The sequence below is a fragment of the Anoplophora glabripennis genome, unplaced genomic scaffold (genome assembly GCF_000390285.2).
Source record: "Anoplophora glabripennis isolate ALB-LARVAE unplaced genomic scaffold, Agla_2.0 scaffold235, whole genome shotgun sequence".
Classification (NCBI taxonomy): domain Eukaryota; kingdom Metazoa; phylum Arthropoda; class Insecta; order Coleoptera; family Cerambycidae; genus Anoplophora; species Anoplophora glabripennis.
Genome location: NW_019416402.1, coordinates 719,313 through 737,787, shown reverse-complemented (window position 1 = coordinate 737,787; position 18,475 = coordinate 719,313). Strand labels below are relative to the sequence as shown.

At 32.5% G+C, this 18,475-nt stretch overlaps 2 protein-coding genes and 1 pseudogene across 3 annotated transcripts; 2 read left to right on the top strand and 1 right to left on the bottom strand.

Moving 5' to 3' along the window:
* Window positions 1–69: 69 nt before the first annotated feature.
* On the top strand, window positions 70–1,877 carry LOC108909256 (annotated as a pseudogene).
* A 5,523-nt stretch (window positions 1,878–7,400) lies between these two features.
* LOC108909255 (tRNA:m(4)X modification enzyme TRM13 homolog) lies at window positions 7,401–13,755 on the top strand. 2 transcript variants are annotated; one of them, XM_018713528.1, is made up of 7 exons: window positions 7,401–7,926; window positions 7,983–8,179; window positions 8,272–8,463; window positions 8,611–8,844; window positions 8,963–9,087; window positions 12,604–12,719; window positions 13,468–13,755. In XM_018713528.1, the coding sequence occupies exons 1-7, from the start codon at window positions 7,715–7,717 to the stop codon at window positions 13,643–13,645; spliced, it is 1,254 nt and encodes a 417-aa protein (XP_018569044.1). In that variant the 5' UTR covers window positions 7,401–7,714; the 3' UTR covers window positions 13,646–13,755. The 2 variants fall into 2 exon arrangements, with proteins under 2 accessions (XP_018569044.1, XP_018569043.1); XM_018713527.2 differs by having other exon boundaries at window positions 12,595–12,719; window positions 13,468–13,754.
* A 69-nt stretch (window positions 13,756–13,824) lies between these two features.
* Window positions 13,825–17,773, bottom strand: LOC108909249 (carbonic anhydrase 2-like). Its single transcript, XM_018713516.1, has 5 exons — window positions 17,752–17,773; window positions 17,494–17,700; window positions 16,992–17,239; window positions 16,535–16,759; window positions 13,825–14,047 (listed from the first exon to the last, which is right to left on the bottom strand). Exons 1-5 carry the CDS (start codon window positions 17,771–17,773, stop codon window positions 13,862–13,864), a joined length of 888 nt encoding a protein of 295 aa, XP_018569032.1. The 3' UTR covers window positions 13,825–13,861.
* Window positions 17,774–18,475: the final 702 nt, after the last annotated feature.

Genomic DNA, 18,475 nt, shown 5'->3' with positions numbered 1-18,475 from the left:
GATTCTCAAGCGACTGTGGTCTGTGGTGGATATGGCCTACAGACGTGGTGTCTAGGACACGAGCTCGTGGGGGAGATCTCGACGACGATGGTCGAGCCCCACGCCGAGCGCCGTGTCGGGTTAGACTTTCTAAATAGGGACCACTTAGGCGGTGATCGAATGTTCGGGGGAAATCATGAGAGTGGACGGGCGATGTACCAGAATTACTTAAATGGAAAGAGCCGGCTACGTCACCTACGACATAGTCGGCTAAAATGGCCATTTCCACCGTTTGTTTTAAGTTACGCTTAAGCCTTAAGGAACCTTAAAAATACAATTTGCATTTCACCGTTTACTAAACCCGACTTAAAATGTCTTAAGGCTCCCTAAATATAAGCCCTCGAAATTCTAGGCTTACCTCTGCTAACTATACTTAAGTGGTTGCGTTGTACCTAACCTAATTCAGTAATTTCGTTTTATCTGTACTGGAAAAATAAACAAAAAAATGGACAATGATGAATATGATGAAAATGATATATTTAATCATGATCTAGATATACTGGAAATAATAGAGTATGGCTTTCCTCGAAATATATACCGGAGAAGTGATCACTTCCATACAATGGACAGTTTAACTTTTTTTAGAAGATACCGGCTGTATAAAGAAACGGTATTGCACCTTGTGACCTTAATTGAAGAAGATCTTGAATTTCCAAGTGATATGTAAGTTCTTAAAAAGCATCAGTAATAAATTTAAAAAAAATTTGTTCTAATTTTTAGTAATAATTCTGTATCGCCAATAAATCAATTATTATGTTGCCTACGATTTTACTCCAGTGCAGGACACCTCAGTGCTATTTGCTGATAATGCTGGAGTAACAATATCCTCAGATTCACGAATTATAAAGAGGGTATCGGTAGCTATTGCAAGACTGCACAATAATTTTATTAGAATGCCAACTGAAGGGGAGATAATTAGACAGCAAAACAAATTTTATGAGATAGCATCATTTCCGAGAGTGGCTGGATTGATAGATTGCACACATGTAAAAATTCAATCTCCAGGTAAATATGACGAGAAGAAAATAGATTTTTTCCACGTTTTTGTTTAATAATCATTTTATTATTTTTAGGTGGACGATGGCGAAATTTTTAGGAATCGAAAGTCATATTTCTCAGTGAATGTGCAGACAGTATGTGATGCTGATAAAAAAGTAACAGATTTGGTTGCTCGCTGGCCAGGTTCTGTTCATGATGCAACCATTTTTAACAACAGTAACATAAATGCTCGTTTTGAGACTGGAGAATTTAATAATACTTTTTTAATAGGTAAATAAAATATTGATTTTATAAAATGTCATAGGTATCTTTGAAGTTATTATGTATTGATCTGTTATTTTAAAATTAACATGTTTACCTTTTCAGGAGACAGTGGTTATTCGCTAAAGCAGTATTTATTAACTCCACTGGCTAACCCAGCTACTCGTGCAGAACAGCTTTATAATGAAGCTCACATAAGAACGAGGAATAAGGTAGAAACATTATTTGGAATATGGAAGAGAAGGTTCCCCGTTTTAGCTTATGGAATGCGATTAAAGCTTGAGACTGTTTTAATCATAATAACAGCAACAGCTGTTTTACATAATCTGGCGATTCAGATGAATGAACCTGAACCTCCACCACCTGAAGAGATCAATATAGACGAGTTAAATTATTTGATCAATATGGCACAAATTCCAGAAGTACAACCTGTAGCACAAAATAATTTGCATGCCTTTAATGTTAGAGCTAACTTAATCAACAATTATTTTGCTAATTTATAAAGTATTTTTGTTATAATCGTTAGTCTCTAATACTATTTTTAAACATTTTCAAAACTTGATTTCATTATTTATAACTTCGACCTTCACCCATCGAGTTTTCTAATAAAATTTGAATTTTGATAATATGTATTAATAATCAAAACTTGATTTGGTCGACATCCAATTTCCCTGCACAGCTATTTTTAATAAAAAATTAAACTTCAATTCAATTAAAAATTAAACTTCAATTTAAAGTTACCTTATACCTGTCTACCTGGTTTTATGCAAGGAACAAAAATGTTGACCAAACTTTAGCATATTGTATACATATTTTACTTTCGATTGGTAATAAATTTATTCAAAAACTCATAACTACAATAATGAAAAAAAACTTTAATTTTTTATTAAAAGCTGTGCAAGGAAATTGGTTGTCGACAAAATTAAGTTTTGTTTATTAATACATTATATTATCAAAATTCAAATTTCATTAGAAAACTCCATGGATGGAGGTCGATCTAGGTCGAGATCTTGTACTATAAGTGTCGATGAATTGCCATAAAAAGAATATGTTGATTGACAATCAAAATTCAGGGAATTTTTTTGTTATTTTATATGTTTCGTTATTTAATATTTATTTTTTACAAAATAAATATCAATAAATATTTGATTGTTTTTATTAAAAATATTTTACAAAAATAAATAATTCTTTATAATGAAGCTGCCAATAAAATATTTTTTAAATTAATATATGAACACATTTATTTATTTAAAACTCTTTGTAATGATAAAAATATACTTAACAATACACACACGTCGTCATATTTTAATTTTACTTTAAAAAGTTATAAATCATAATAAAGCACTTTGTTTTTTAAGTAATTTTAGTTTTTCTTCTTTTAATTCAATTTTCTTCTGAAGAAGCTTAGTTTTCAGAGAATGTTCTTCTTTTTGCATACTGACATCAGTTACTATCTTTTTTGTTACCATATCTGCAATTGCCAACCGTTTATCAACTAATACATTATATTTTTGGGCTAAGTGTGAAGAAGTTAAGGCTTTTACTGTTGTTGCTGGACGTCTTCTATTCACAGATTTATTTTTTCGAACTGGTGTGTTTTGGGTCTGAAATAGAATAAAATGTATCATATGAATGTGTCAAAAAATAATTATACATAGGTAATTTATCTGTCTACTCCAAAATGACGAAAACACGTAAAAACCTACAATTTATCTTACGAAGATTAAAATAATTTGCTTTTCGGTGTTTTTTATTTTTAGTTAGTAAAGTTAGCTTCAGATAGATAGTGAAATGTCTGAGCGTTTCTTTTTGGAGACATTACCCCCTCCCCAGAAGTTCACAAATAGAAGATAGCTATAATATAAAATTTTTTCCAAAGAATCTTTGATATCTAACTACTGTTAAAATTACTGTTTAAACACCATGTAATATGTAGTGTTTATTAGTATTTATATTTATCAATTTTTCAAATTCAAAAATTGATTGTGAGCTATTTTGACAGTTAAACTAGTAAAAGTGCATACCTACCAAATTTTCATTTCGACATCTTTGAAGAGGGCTGCTGAGTGGTGCCTGTAAATCTGTAGGTTTATATTTTTTCCAAGTGTTTTCTTTGTTACTATCTGTATCAATATCCTAGAAATGACAAATATAATGAGCATTGATGACCTCTACGATTATTTTAAGAATATGTGGGTACAAACCTCAAAATATTCGTCTTCTTGCGCTTCATAAGAATCTAAATCAGTTTCATCCTAGAAATAAAACAAAACAGCATTTCAGAGAGTAGGCAGTACTTTGTGAAACAAGATATTTTTAAAAACAAATAAATGTATTTGACTTTTTTTGCTTATACTTACATTAGCCGTAGAAGAAAATAAGAGACCATCAATTGTCTTTTGTTTAACGTTATTGTCAATACTAGGGCCAGGAGTATGTTCGTTATTTACTTTTAATATTATTTCAGTATTAATGCTGTCACTATCAAAAGGGTTAGTCAATCCAAACACCGATTTGTTATTCATAAGCGATAACACCAACTCGTGGCTTGGGTCTTTTGTAAGTTTAAGTGTAGTGCCACCTCCTGTTAGATTTATTTCTTTTTTTTCACAGGCAACAATTTTACGAACTTCCTTTTTTTTGTTTTCATAAAACTTTTTTAATGATTCTACTGTTCTGTGAATATTATTTGGCGACAGTGAGTTAAATTCACCTGCTATCATGTTCCAAGCATTTGTTTTTTGTTGTACAGAAACATTATCGGTTTTTTATTATCCACTGTACTTTTATAATTTCTTATTACGTTCATTAGTATTATTTTTTCTTCACTATTAAAATTTACCGATCGTTTTTTTGAAGGAATTATTTCCATTGTTAAATCTTAATCTTATTAACACAGAAAAGTCAGTCACATCACACTTTTGAGTCTGAGAGTTTTGACACAGAAGATAAAACAACCAGAATTATATCTCGTTGTCGACACCTTTGATCACTGATGTCTGTTTTCAGGGACCTTGAATGACGTAAATCCCCCACTTTTGGTATAGAAAGTCAGGATTGTATTCAGTGAAATTTTATTGCGCTAAACAGGGATGTACTAACAAAAAAGCCAGGAATTTATGTGCAGCAGAAAATGAGGTTAATCATGCAAAAGACTTAGTTATTTACATGAAAAAAGTTTTCTAAAGGCGAATTTTAGATTTATTTTATTTTTAAGTTAAACCAGTCTATTAATGAAATTATTCANGCTGGGCCCCGCCGGCTAGGGCCCTTTCTTCTGGCGCTCTTCTTGCTTCGCCGGCTCGTCTGTGTAAACCCCGGGGGTAGTGTCATGTTTATGTGTGGTATGGTTGGGTAGGGTAGTGCGGCTATGCAGCCTGGGACGCGCTTTGCTAAGGTGGCCATTAGCCCAGCGAGGGAGGGGAGGGGAAAGGAGGGTATGGGGTGTGTGTATGTGTGTGTGTGTGTGTCGTTGTCTTCGTTTCTTGATCCTGGCTGTCTCTGAAACAGAAAAGGTTAGCAGGTGGGGGGGGATTGTTAACTATGTAGTAGTGTTACACGTAAATTGAGTTTTTTTTTTATTAATAGAAGTTTACACTTTTTGGTTAAATACAGGTTTAGTTATTTGAATTCCAAAATGTAAGTCTACTATAATTTTTATTTCATTATTAACTAACTATTTACTGGGTAAGTATAGTATTACTTATAAATAAATAATCACTAATAAAATACACAATAACAAGAAAACTAAACTAAACTCCTCAACATCATAAAATAAGGTCTTTAATACATAAAGCTGAGATATAAGAAGGTATAGGAGAGGTTAGTTACATATACAATAATAAAAACATACTCGATCCATGAATGAAAATATGAGAACGGAAATCGTAATAACTGTCAGTTGCTAACAAAATGGTGGAAATATGGAAGACGCGGGAAACGTAACTTTCCCTACTGATTGATTAGTATTCTCACAGTTACATCCTAGACTGGCTCGCGATAATTTTTAAGATGCAAGCGCACCAAGCGGCGAAAGCAGCAAGCTCCGAGACAAGGTAATTTTGACATTGCCGTTCGTGTTTACACATTCATTTGAACATTTGTCTTATTTGCCATTATTATTAGTAATTTTGTTATCAAACGGCGATTATTTGACTTTTGTGTTATTTTATAGGTTTCAAATATTTCATAAATAAATTTTAAGGCAAGTATTTATGTCTACTTTATTTGTCTCTAGCATTACAATTTAATGTACATTTTATTAGGTTATAACTATGAACTTATCCGTTGTGGAATACACATAGACTCTATGGGAATACATTTCCTATTTACATAGGTATATGCCAACGAAAACTCTTAACTCTTTTCTTTTATTCACGATTTTAGAATCATAACGCGTTACTATCCGAAATCTAGCAATCTGATTGGTTTCCATTGGATCGTAACGCGTTATGATTCCGAAATCATGAATAAAAGAAAAGGGCTCTTGTTGTATATCGGAAGGAGAGGCAGTTTTTAACGCTGGTCATGTGGTACTATATGGGAAAATTGGTCAGTCAATTTAAATTTAGAAATTTATATCGTGTCTGTAAACTGCAAATAGAGCCCTTACTAAATAACAACAAGAACCCACATAAAATTCAAGGAGTATTATCTATCGGCAATAATATTTTGAAAATTTCTTCAATGGTTTGATGAAAACTTAATTCTGGATTTTTCTTAGACCATGAAGAGCAACCTTGAACTGAACAATAATAGTTTGACAGTTTGTTCTTTCTATCCATAATTGCTGAAGTTTTCCTCACACTATATTCTTAATTTTAAAATAACAGTGTTCAAAAAACGAACACTAAACACAGTTTTAAATAAAATACAAAACGAAATGTCACACACAGAAGAAATGTTTACCTTGTTTCGCTAGTATCACGTGTCACCGCCAGAGGGCGAGCTCTTAGCTGCATTCGCGAGACGAGACGTCAGAAACTATCTATGTCAGAAATTATAGTCTGTGGTCAGTAGGAAGGGGATAGAATTTTAGGTTAGGTGTTCTTTATGATCCTAGATAAATGATACTATAGATAGGAAACTTGAACAGATTTCGTGGTCATTAACAGCGCTAACTGTTGACACTTTCTCCAACTTCTATTGCTTTCCTTTTCTAGGAATTGTCGGTAATACAGTGAGTTAAATTACCTGTAGCCGGTAAAAGATGCAAGCGCCATCTAGTTGTACGCTCTACAACTATATACCTACTTACTCAATATTTGTTTTAGGTATTGTGCCGCCGCTAAATTTAAAATTACATAACAAATCTCACCCTACACAGATCACTCAGAAATTGATTTTGTAAAATAATTTTCACGTAGATAATTTTTTTTGTCACCATGAGAAAATAAGTACATTTGATAAAAAGCATTAAAATCACTCAAGCATTAAAGTCACTTTTAAATGCTCTAATAGTCTTCCTACTTAAAATAAGAAATAATTTTGATACTGTAACTTTTTAAAATGTTTGTTGAAAAAATTTCAAATTTCAGTACATATTTTGAAAAAAAAAGAGTGAAAATGATTATAGAGTTTCAGTGCTTTCTATATTGTATTAGCTTTCACGGTGAATAAAAAAATATTACAAGTAAATAATTTTACTAAACCAATCTTTGATTAATTCTTGTAATAGAGATTTATTATGCAACTTTAAATTTTTCGTTGTGTTGATATCCATAAAAAAAACTACCTACCTCTGATCACATTTTTTATTAAAAAAAAAACAAAAAAACATTTTATTATTAATAAAAAAATGTGATTATATGATGATCAGACATTATGTTATATAAATAAATGTGAATGAAATATCTAATAAAACACACTAAAAACACAAATAAAACACACACCAACACTCGCCAAACCTAACCAACAATAAACAATAAACATGAACAAGAACAAAAATGACATGAAATGATTCATAATTGCAAAATTTATTCTACAAAGTCTTTGTGGCGACATCTATAGACTCTTTCCCCAACTTGTATATCCATCTCAAGTCACGTGGTTCCCAGAGTTTCCCCATATTTTCAAGTATAAGTTCTCGGGTCCTGCTTATGATTAGAGATTAGATCTATGTTATTTTGGGACTGATTGTGAATATTGACTATTTGAGATCAAGAAAACATATATAAAGAATATTTTCTTTTGGAGCACAATTTAGCCGGTTGTATATTATTTAAAACCATATATTTTTCTTAACCACGAGGTCGTGGTATCAAGTTTACCTAGATATTTGTTTACATGGAGTTCCTGCTCCTTCTGTAGTCTTCTTGCTTACGTGTTTAAATACGCTGATAAAACTGAAATTTCCAAGAAAGTTTAAGTAATTTTATTAAACTTCAGATATTACTAAATATATAAAGTTTTCAAAATGACTGATTTCACAAGAGTAAATCTGTTTCATAATTGTAAATATTTCGTAACTCGTAAGAAACGATACTGTAAAATGACTGTGAAAGTGGGTGAAGAATACTGTGGTGAACACCAAAGGCTTAATACGAGTTTGGATTCTACTTTAACCGATGATGTAGATAAAGACAAATCGTCAAAAATAAGAATTGTGTGCCCATTAGACAGAAAACAGTTAAGTCTTTTAACTTATTTATACCATTTGAATTTATTTGGTATACCATTTTCAGCACATGTTATGCTCATAATTTAAAAAAGCATTTAAAGATATGCAATGCAGGTCGTACATCTACGGAACCATATATTTCAAAAGGAATAAATTCTGGCAAAGAAGGTGAAGCCATTATTGATTCATATAAACTTTTATCTACATTTTCTGTTTCTGATATAAAGGGAGTTATTTCAAAAGTAAATGAAATATATGAAAGTAAGTTGACGTACGTATTAAGAATTGTTATTACTATGAATAAATTTAGTAAAAAAATTGATATTGATTGATTAATACATTTTATTTTTTAGAGTACATTAAAGATAAAGTATCTGAAAAATTTTTGAGTCAGGAACTGGTTGAAGAAGAAATGAGTAAACCTGAATATGGTGATAAAACAAAAAAGCACCTGAAGCAGGTGTCTGCTATAGTAGGACTTTTAGATGAATATAAAATGTTGGTCAAACCTCAAACATGTTATATTGAATTTGGCGCGGGAAGAGGTACTATTAGATTTAAGATTAATATCTCGTTTAATATTAAAGAAAAAGCAATAAGTAATTTGAAAAACTTTCAATTACTTACCAATTGTTATTTGTCTTTTATATAAAATTGAATTACTCTGCATATTAGCCAAAAATTTTTTTTAGGTCAATTAAGTTACTGGATAGCGAATGCAGTAAAATCAATAGAAGGGTCTACTGTACTTTTAGTAGAACGAGCTTCACCAAAACACAAACGTGACAATAAACTTAATAAAGATGCTTACAAGGTGCAGAGGGTTCGTGCTGATATATGCGACCTACTTTTGGATAAGCTGGATGTTATATCGGGATCACAAAATATTGTAGGAGTCACTAAACATTTATGTGGAGATGCAACAGGTAGATATAATTTTCATATAATGAACACCTATATTATGTTTAATACCACAGAGTACTTAGTTATATTTATGTTTTTTTTAATTAAAACTTAAAATTGATAGTATGTTGTTCGTTCTAGATTTAGCAGTGAGATGTCTAGCAAATATAATTGAAAACAAGCAAAAGCTGCAAGGAGTTGTATTAACTTTCTGTTGCCACCATAGATGTAGGTGGACACCCTATGTTGGGAGGGAATTTTTTAAAGTAAATATTTTTTTATATTAATTTAATTCACTATTCTGCCAAATAATATGATGATTTGTAAAAATATTAAAAATACTACTACCAATTGTTGCTCAGACTGTTTTCAAGGAATTCCTGATTAATTGTAAAGTTCGTTACAAATTTGTTATTATTTGACATAATCTAAGACATCATAGGTGTAATCAAGTGAAAAAGGAATAAAAATACATATGTGTAATTTTAAAAACAAAAGAGAAAAAGAATCGCTGATAATACTACAGTCTCAATATTCTGTGTACATGGAACAACCAGATACTTCGAATCAAGATAAGATGACACAGCTAAATAGCGATCAAGTCAAAGTTGAAGGAAACGATTGTACAACGTAACTAAAATGGACAGGGGCACCATTATGCTGAAAGTACATTTGCCTAATATCGTTCAATAGATCTGTCAAATTAGTTTCTATAAATTCAAATCTCGCTCTAGTAGATGATCATCTAGCACGAGGCCAAGTAATCAATTATTAATCATGCCACAACACACTTTAGTACTGAATCAATGCTGAAAGTTGCACCGTGGACTGTGGATTTTCCTATAACCAACTATGTTTATACAATTGAAAAAATATAACTGCAAAGCATTATCAGCATCTTGAAAATTCTGAACTCGCTGAATAAAAAAGTTTGTTAAATTGTTTTTGTGAATAACTTCCCATGCCTTAATTTGATTAATTTGGAGACGAGTTGCAATGAGCCTTGTATTTGGACCTAAGCTAAGCTACCATATTTAGAATTTCTTCCAGTGTTAGACCAGAAGGAGCTTGCCTCCTATATTTAAATCTTATAATGGAAAATATACCCGTTTCATGTGCATTGATTGGAATACATTTCTATCTGGCACTCTCCTTTAACTAATAATATAAGAAACAACTACTCTACAGGTCCGACTAGCAATCAATTACACTTATAATATCTAGTAAATAGCTAAGAGGCAAAAATAGCAACAAATGATTTAACTAATCCAATATCTAACTGCAGGCATGTTTTGAGCATGGGTGAGATTATTCACACATTCATAGCACATACAGGTCATTATGTAGGTCATCTATGTGTTAATAGGTACAAACCAATGCTCTCACTAACTCATAATTCAATAAAGAAAAAAATAATAGTGAAATAATTTCAGATTTTCCTCATACTGCAAATGTAACAGCAGGTTCTCATCGTATTCACCTAATTTAACCCTCAAAGGTCACATTTGAAGTGGGCCACCTTAAAGGTCACACTAGTGCGAATTTGGATTTTGCCATCTTTGAACCCTGTTTTCTTTATTTGTTAACGAAAACATAACATATTTATATCAAAACTGGTGAAAGGGGGAGGGTCAGTTAGGTCGGTTTTCGGCCCTCTTCATTTTTGGCCAAAAAAAAAAAATTTGTTATTTATATTCAGTAACTAATCGATTCCATCCCAAATGGGACTTCCCCCCTCTTCCTAGTCAAGATCAAGGTCAATTAGAGGTCAGACTGAGAAAAAGTGTATTAAATCAAAGGTTCTCGGAGTTTAAGTTTTTTGGGTTGCCGAGTCCAAATCAGAAGTTAGTTTGCTTGTATAAAGCCATTTTAAGGTTGCTTCAAGGTAATTTCAAAGTCAAATTGAGAAAAAAACTGAGAAATCAAGTCCGACCACATGTTATACAGGATGGGTGGATTCGAGGTAATATGGGTTGGTATGAGGAAGTATTAGTTTTTGTGAAGTTTGTATAGGTTAATATGGTCAGTTCAGTCTTTAGTTTCCAACAAGATTCGGTGAAATAAATATCGCCCCCTCACTATTCCTACCAGAATTTTTTTTTCTCAAATTAATCTTAGAATGACCTTAAATCTGATTTGACACATATAAACGGACCTATGATTTAAACTCAGAGACTTCAAAAACAGCAATAGATTTCTTGATGATTTCTTGGTTTGACATTTAAATGACCATAAAATAACCTTCAAATGACCTCATGCAAACAAACTGACCTCGGATTCGAACTCGGCTATACCAAAAACCTCTATAATAGGTGGTTAGACTGATTTGTGCAGTTTTTTCAATTTGACCTTTAAAAGACCTTGAGACGACCTTTAAATGAATCGATATAGACAAACTAACCTCGTATTCTAACCTAGCAACCCCAAAATCCTGTATAACAGGTGATTGGACTTGACTGCTCGGCTTTTTCTCCGTTTGACCTTGAAATGACCTTGAAACAACCTTAAAATGGCCTGATGCAGATAAACTAACCTCCGATTCGGACTCGGCGACCCAAAAAACATGAACTCCAAGATCCTGTTTTTTTTTCAATCTGACCTCTAATTCACCTTGTTTCTGACTAGCAAGGAGGGGGGAGGTTCCGTTTGGGGTGGAATCGATTAGTTATTGGATATAAATAATAAAAAAAATTGTTATTTCTTTTTTTTGGCCAAAAATGAAAGGGGCCGAAAACTAGTCTAATCGACTCTCCCCCTTTTCCGAGAAATCGAATGGTGTAATTAGTTTTGACGAAAAAATAAAAAATATGTTAATAAAAAATGCGATTAAAAAACATTTTCCAAAAAATGACTTTTAATTTCGTATTTTTCTTACAAATAATGACTAAAGAAAAAGTAAAAAAAGATTTTGTAGTTCAAACTATATTTTTAAGAAAAAAATACCCCATACTGATAAAATGATATTGATTTTTCCTGGTATCTTGAATCACATTTTTTGAAGTTGTGATTTTTAGCTCTGTAATTTTATGGACCTTTTACACTCTTTTGTATAAAAATATTCATTTAAACATTATCCATAAGTATTGACAATTACATGTTACAATTAAACTATTAATGAAAAAACTGCTTGAAAAATTATTAACCATAATTAAATAAACAATGTTCTAGTCCATTTGACACATAAAATGGAGGTTGAAAAAAATTTCCTTTCAATTCACTTTATTTTTAGATATGATATAAATTCAGGCACACTTTTGCCCACACTAAAGTCACACTAGTGCGAATTCTCACTGATTTTTCAGAGATTCAGATTTTTTTGTTTGGCCGGCAATAACAGACTGAAGCCAACTGTGGCGTAGCTGAACTATTTGGACTTTAGAAGGAATTATCCGCAGCTGCTACCTGAGAAATGCCATTTGTTAAAAAAAAACAGGGGTGCGAATTCGCACTAGTGTGACTTAAAGGTGAATAGTCAGAGAGATTCCAATTTGATGCTCACAATTTACAGAATGGAGAAATTGGAGATGAGCACACAATTATTTTTTTCTTAAATTTGTTTTTGCTTGCTACTAGAAATGATAATTTCCAATCATTTTTGTAAAAAAAGTAATTATCAATTGTATCAAATAAAGCCATAAAAATTACATATATTGGTACACCCTGTATAGTTGTTAAATAAATCCTATGGGCGACAGGTGCCATATTAAAATTTGTTTTACTTAGAAACTAAATAACTTTATGCAGTTTATTAGGTTACATTTTACACATTTTAGGAAAATAAGTTGTCTGAAAATGATTTTTATATGATGTGTGGTATGGCAAGTTGGGCCACATGTGGAACTGGTTTGAGTAGGGAAAGAAGAAAAAACCCCAATGAAGAACTTGCCCAGAATGAAAGGTAATGACAAAGCCATTACAGTTGTTTTTAGTTACCTACCATAAAAATCAGCAGTAGGGCTTAAACACTCAAATTAACATTTTTATTATTACTTATTTAATAACTAGTAAATGTCTAGTTTTTATAACGATTTATAACACACTCAGAATAATGAACATGAAATTATACTCCTTTATATAAAGTACTAAAAAGGGCATTTTCAATAACCTGCTGATCATAGAATAAACAGATCTGGAAAATAAGTTTACATTAAAATATACTTTAACCATACCTATATGTCTCTTGATACTATTTTTCTTCAACATTTTTTTTGAATTTTTATGCTACAATTCTATTAAACAAAAAATTACATGCTGGCAATTTGCATTTTTTTAGTGCTAGAGGTTTTTGTTCCAGTTTACTATATTTTTAAATACTGCACATTTTCATTTTAAAATGCATTACTTAGTACCTACTTGTGAATATGATTGATTTATACAATAAATACATTTAGCATTGAAAGAGATGTCCTAAAAAATATTTTTATAACATTCCAGAGTTTGGAGTAGCTTCGACAAATGCTGCCTCGATTTAATACAATATTCATATGTACATAGAAGTGAGAGATTAACTTTTACGTCTTCTAAGTTTAGTTTTTGCTGCCAAATGCATGTAATATTTTTAGTTGTAAATTGTCTCTTTTCTTACTGTTGATGCTTTTTGATATTAATTTTCTTACTCACTTGACCTATTCTTACTGTAATTTTAGAGACAGTGAAATAGGATTAACTCGCGAGGAAAAGGAAGTGGTAGGACAAAGATGTAAACACGTACTCAACTGGGGAAGATTGATTTATTTGGAAAAATTGGGTTTTAATTGTTCTTTACATTATTATGTAAACAAAAGTATATCTTTGGAAAATGTATGTATTGTAGCATTTAGATAACGAACTAGATTTTAATAATTATTATTTCCTAGAATTAATTAGTAGGTATTACGATATATACTTATTCATAAGTAATAATATTTAAAATATGTTTTAATGAATAACAGTTGTTGCTACCAAAATATATAATTTCAATAAAATATTTTGTTTTAATGTACTTTCCTATCTCCTGTCTTATTTGCAGTATCAATTTTATCTGTGAGAATTGTTGTTGCCTTAATGGTCACTAAAGTTTTCACCTTTGAAAGTTTTAGTTATGGTAAGTGCTGGAAGGAGGGTGCTATATTTTGAGGTCGATGGGCATATGTGAAGTACTGTTCTGTTATTTGCCGGTTGAACTCCTCTGAAGTTTTTCTTTAATTGCTCTCCATTCTCATCGAATATGAAACGTAAAGTGTCAATCTGAAACATAACAGCCAGCACAATATGAATGTATCGGGTGTCACGCAAGATCTGAATTTTGCGCTGTTCCAACAAATAACAAGACAGCGTGACAGCTGACAGTTCAGAGTTATTAAAAATGGAACGCTACATGAAAGAGCAACGCATTTAGATTGTTGAGCAGTATTAAAAAATACTGAAGGTTTGGCAGCTACAGTTCGTAATTTTCGTACCTATGGTCAGAAAAGTCATTTAACTTCATCGGAGTAATGATTTAACTTTATCAACTGTGAAGAGAAGAATTTCAACTATTTCTTTTAGCTCTTCGTGATTAGTAGATTTCAGTTCTTGAGTTAATTGAACTGTATCTGTAAGCAAATGTATGCAAATCTTTCATGAGAATACGCTGTAGTTACCTTCTCGAAATGTCCATTTCTTGAATACAGTGCAGAATTGATGTTCCTGGACTCTCAGCAACACTCTCACGAACTGCTTCGATGTTTTGAACGACTTGTTGAATAATTGCCAGAGTATTTACTAATTGATCCAGTCTCCCTGAATTTTTCAAATAATCTCTTCACAGTCGATGAAGTTAAATCACTATTCTGACCATATTTTGTACAAAAATTGCGAACCTTCATTATTTTAAATATATTCCTCAACAATGAAAACGCGTTGTTGGTAGTATTAGATGTCTTATGTCTTATACAGGGTGTTTCCGAAATAAGTGCATTCTTAGAAAAGTGTGATAGAGGGCATGAAAATGAGCAACTTTTATTAAGCACTGATGGTCTAAATGCTTCTGTTTTTGAGAAAATTAATTAAGAGAATTGACCATAAATGTAAGCCGACCCTGTGCATCTTGTGCACGTGCATGGCCAGAATGCTTCGGACTAGCTGCATGTGTGAAGCACTTCTCTAATTGGTTGACGTTCCACAATCAAGTAAATCTGATGGTAGGTCGGTAAATATTTTTCTATTCTTTAGTGTGTTGCAGTATTCTTATTCTGCGTATAAAATGTTCTAATCAAGAACTGGCAGATATCCCTGGTAGCACAATCGTGTGCAATTCTAATACAAGTTGTTTCAAGTTTACTTGAAATAGCCAAATTGTGTCAGATTATTTTGTGTCTATTGCTGAAATTTATATCGTTTCTTATGCAAAATACTTTTACAATACTTTCACCAGACTTAACCAAAAGTACTTGAGTCCAAAGGGGTGAATTAGTATAAGTCAAGTACAATATGTCTTACTTAATTCTAATGTAAGTCTGCAACATAGTCACTTGCTTTAATTTACCCCTTTGTGCTCAAGTGCCCTGAATCAAATCCATTGAAAGCTTTGATCAAGATTTGCATAATGAATACTGATGCTGATTTCAGCAATAGGTACACAGCAGTCTTGTGCAGCAAGATTTTGCTACCAGAGACGGTGTTAATGTACGGATAATGTCGCGCGCCATTATTCCATGGCTAGAAATTGGCCTTAATGATTTGGGATCGAGGGGGATTATCCCTCTTTATCCTGCCTCATCTCGTGTAGGCCTGGACAGCCTTCGTAGGTGGGCCCCATCCGTCGTCTACCCCGACCGCAAATGCGGCCAGTGTAGGCGCTTTGTGGGACCTCCTTTTGTCCTGGCTGGGCCCCGCCGGCTAGGGCCCTTTCTTCTGGCGCTCTTCTTGCTTCGCCGGCTCGTCTGTGTAAACCCCGGGGGTGGTGTCAGGTTTATGGTTGGGTAGGGTGGTGCGGCTATGCAGCCTGGGATGCGCTTTGCTAAGGTGTGATAATGTCGCGTCGCTACAATTTAAATGAGACTTGTCGTTTGTATGCGGTCCATTACCGGAAAACAGTAAATTCATTGCCTATCTAACCTATTTATAAAAAAAATGGACCCTAGTTTCATTTTTTATGTCGCTTTAAGTTACTGCGCAGAGACCACGCGCAAGTAGGGGAACCTCAAAAGCTGAAAGCTAAGCTGGGCTTGTTGGTGGACTAGGGGCTGGGTTTGCTATTGCGCATAGACCACGCGTCCCTTTATTGGACTTTTAGAGCAGTGGGGTTGTGGTCCACAAAAGACGGGGAGTTAATTTACTGTTTTCTATACTGTGGTACAGCTGACTGCCGCACCAGGTACGGCTTTAAATTTGTTTAAACCATCGTGTAGTTTTCTTTTCAATTTAAAATGAAATGCTTTAGACCATCAGTTGCTTAATAAAAATTGCTGATTTGCGTGCCCTCTATCACAATTTTCAAGGAACGCACTTATGTCAGAAACACCCTGTATAAATATATGAAATAATGTTTATATTATTTTTCCTATAACAGCACACAGGAAAAATCATATAAACATTTTAAACTTTTAATACCCTGTATCTCCGTAGGGAAGCGTCCTAACAAAAATTATTATGGGGCAAATGTTGATTATTTTCATCGGTAGAATGCGCCGTTAGAGTTTGGTAAAACTTATCATTAACACCCTGTATATCTATAAGTGGTTGTTTACTTACCTGTTCTCTAGAAACGCCAATAGGAACTCTACAAATTAACCACATTAGATAATGTGTGCATCCCGAAGTGCTCACTGTGCCCCAATAAAAGAAGTAATCCGATTCGAACTCTTGTAGAAGACAGTTAATTGGCTTCGGTTCTAATCTCATCGAGGTTCCCGCTTTTTGTATACTGGATAAGACGTTGATTATATCTTGAAAAGCTGGATTTGGCGCATCTTGCAACTAAAAAGCAACAAATAAATGATTCATAATTCATGTTCACTTCGTCCTAGAAGATATCAAATATAATTATGTTCATAATGAATTGATGTTTAACGTAGATGTGTGATTGCGTTAAAGGGAAATCATTGCAGAGACAGACTAATTTTATTAATTTTCAAATTTTTGTAGATAAATTTTCAAATAACTAATCGTATAACCACAATACATTCAAAACTAACGTTCTAATAGGTACCTTAAAAAGATACACCAGTGTTGCACATCCATCTTGTTCCTTTAAAGCAGCTTCTTGTGTCAAGTATGCACTTTTGAATGTTATTACATGCATTTCTGCAGGGTACTGACTACCATCGATGGTATGTTCACTTCCTTCCATATCATTAGCTCCCCAATGCAAATGCCAATTGGAAAAGACATATTTTCCAAAGAATGGTCCTTTAGTAATGTAAGGTCGTTCTTGTCCCCATTTGGCACTAAAAATAACTAAAAATAAACATTTTCATGAACAACGTAAAATTTTTTATGAATATTTCTTATTTTACAAAAAAATTCTTGTAAGTGTTCACTGTGATTTTTAATTTAAAAAAATACTAAGAATAATTAAGCCAGAGAGAGTAGTAGGAGAAAATATGTATCCTGTGTGTCAAAACAGCACACAGATTTTGTAAAAAATGTCTCTATACATTATGGAAATCTATTAATTCTTAATAATTCCTCGAAGATTTAATTAGACTTACTTGTATGTCCTGTATTTGTTACTTTCATCTTTTTTGGAGGAACTTCAAAATTAACCCATTCTAATAAGGATAGATCTATTTCTTTCATTTTCGCCACGTTTAAATCTATTGGAGATTCAAAAATGCCTTCAGAGTTTACTAATCTCCTTATCCACATTTGGGTTGCAATAGTTTTGTCTTCGAATTCTTCATCTTGTTCTGGTTGTTCTATGCAAAAATCTACTCAATGTTAAAATTAAATAATAATTTACAATTTACCTTCTGTCTCTTCTTCATACATACTTTAAAAATAATGATTAATGATGCAAAATGAACAAAAATTTCAGTAGCTTTGCAATGAATGACTCAAATGACAATGACATTTCTTCTAAAGTAATATGTCAAGCAACGCGTCAGTAGATGATGAAGGTGATCATGTGGAGTGTAAGCAATGTACTTGCTTACCTCCAAAACCGAAACATAAAAATGTAGCGGAGTGCCACGCAGGCCAAAGATATTTAAAAAATTGGGAAAGATGGGTTGCAAAAAGAAAACAGGTACACGAGCATTTATCAAAGTCTTTGAAACGACCTCCTGGAGATTTACTAATGAATTTGGATGAAGATTTTAGAAAGATCCAAGAAGAAAGGTTGCTTTTCGGGTACTGTAAAATAAATACATACTTTGACAAATATAGAGGGAACCCTGCGTTTTGGAAGCTTCCAGCGGGACTACCTGAGAAATCTCATAAATCTCGCAATCCCACTTACTTTAGTAACATGACTAAAATCGAGCAAAATGAAATTCCGCTTATAAAACATGTAACAGTTCCAAAATATATAAAAAAGGAGACAAATGTCTCGCCTTGCAGTAGGTAAAGCTGATTTTTCTTATTTAATCACATTGTATGATATTAAAGGTACACCCATATTTTAGACAACTTTTTCCAACACATGAAGCTGGTAAGAGTACAAATATAAAAATATTATCATCCAAAATTAAT

What these genes read in the sequence shown, in the direction of transcription:
- LOC108909255 (XM_018713527.2), top strand. Translation starts at nt 7,715, where the DNA reads ATGACTGATTTCACAAGAGTAAATCTGTTTCATAATTGTAAATATTTC. An exon ending in TGCCCATTAGACAGAAAACA is followed by an intron (nt 7,927 to 7,982) that starts GTTAAGTCTTTT and finishes TACCATTTTCAG; the next exon opens with CACATGTTATGCTCATAATT. An exon ending in TTTATGTGGAGATGCAACAG is followed by an intron (nt 8,845 to 8,962) that starts GTAGATATAATT and finishes TGTTCGTTCTAG; the next exon opens with ATTTAGCAGTGAGATGTCTA.
- LOC108909249 (XM_018713516.1), bottom strand. Translation starts at nt 17,773, where the DNA reads ATGTATGAAGAAGAGACAGAAG. An exon ending in GTATGAAGAAGAGACAGAAG is followed by an intron (nt 17,701 to 17,751) that starts GTAAATTGTAAA and finishes ATTTTTGCATAG; the next exon opens with AACAACCAGAACAAGATGAA. An exon ending in TTGGCGTTTCTAGAGAACAG is followed by an intron (nt 14,048 to 16,534) that starts GTAAGTAAACAA and finishes GTTATGTTTCAG; the next exon opens with ATTGACACTTTACGTTTCAT.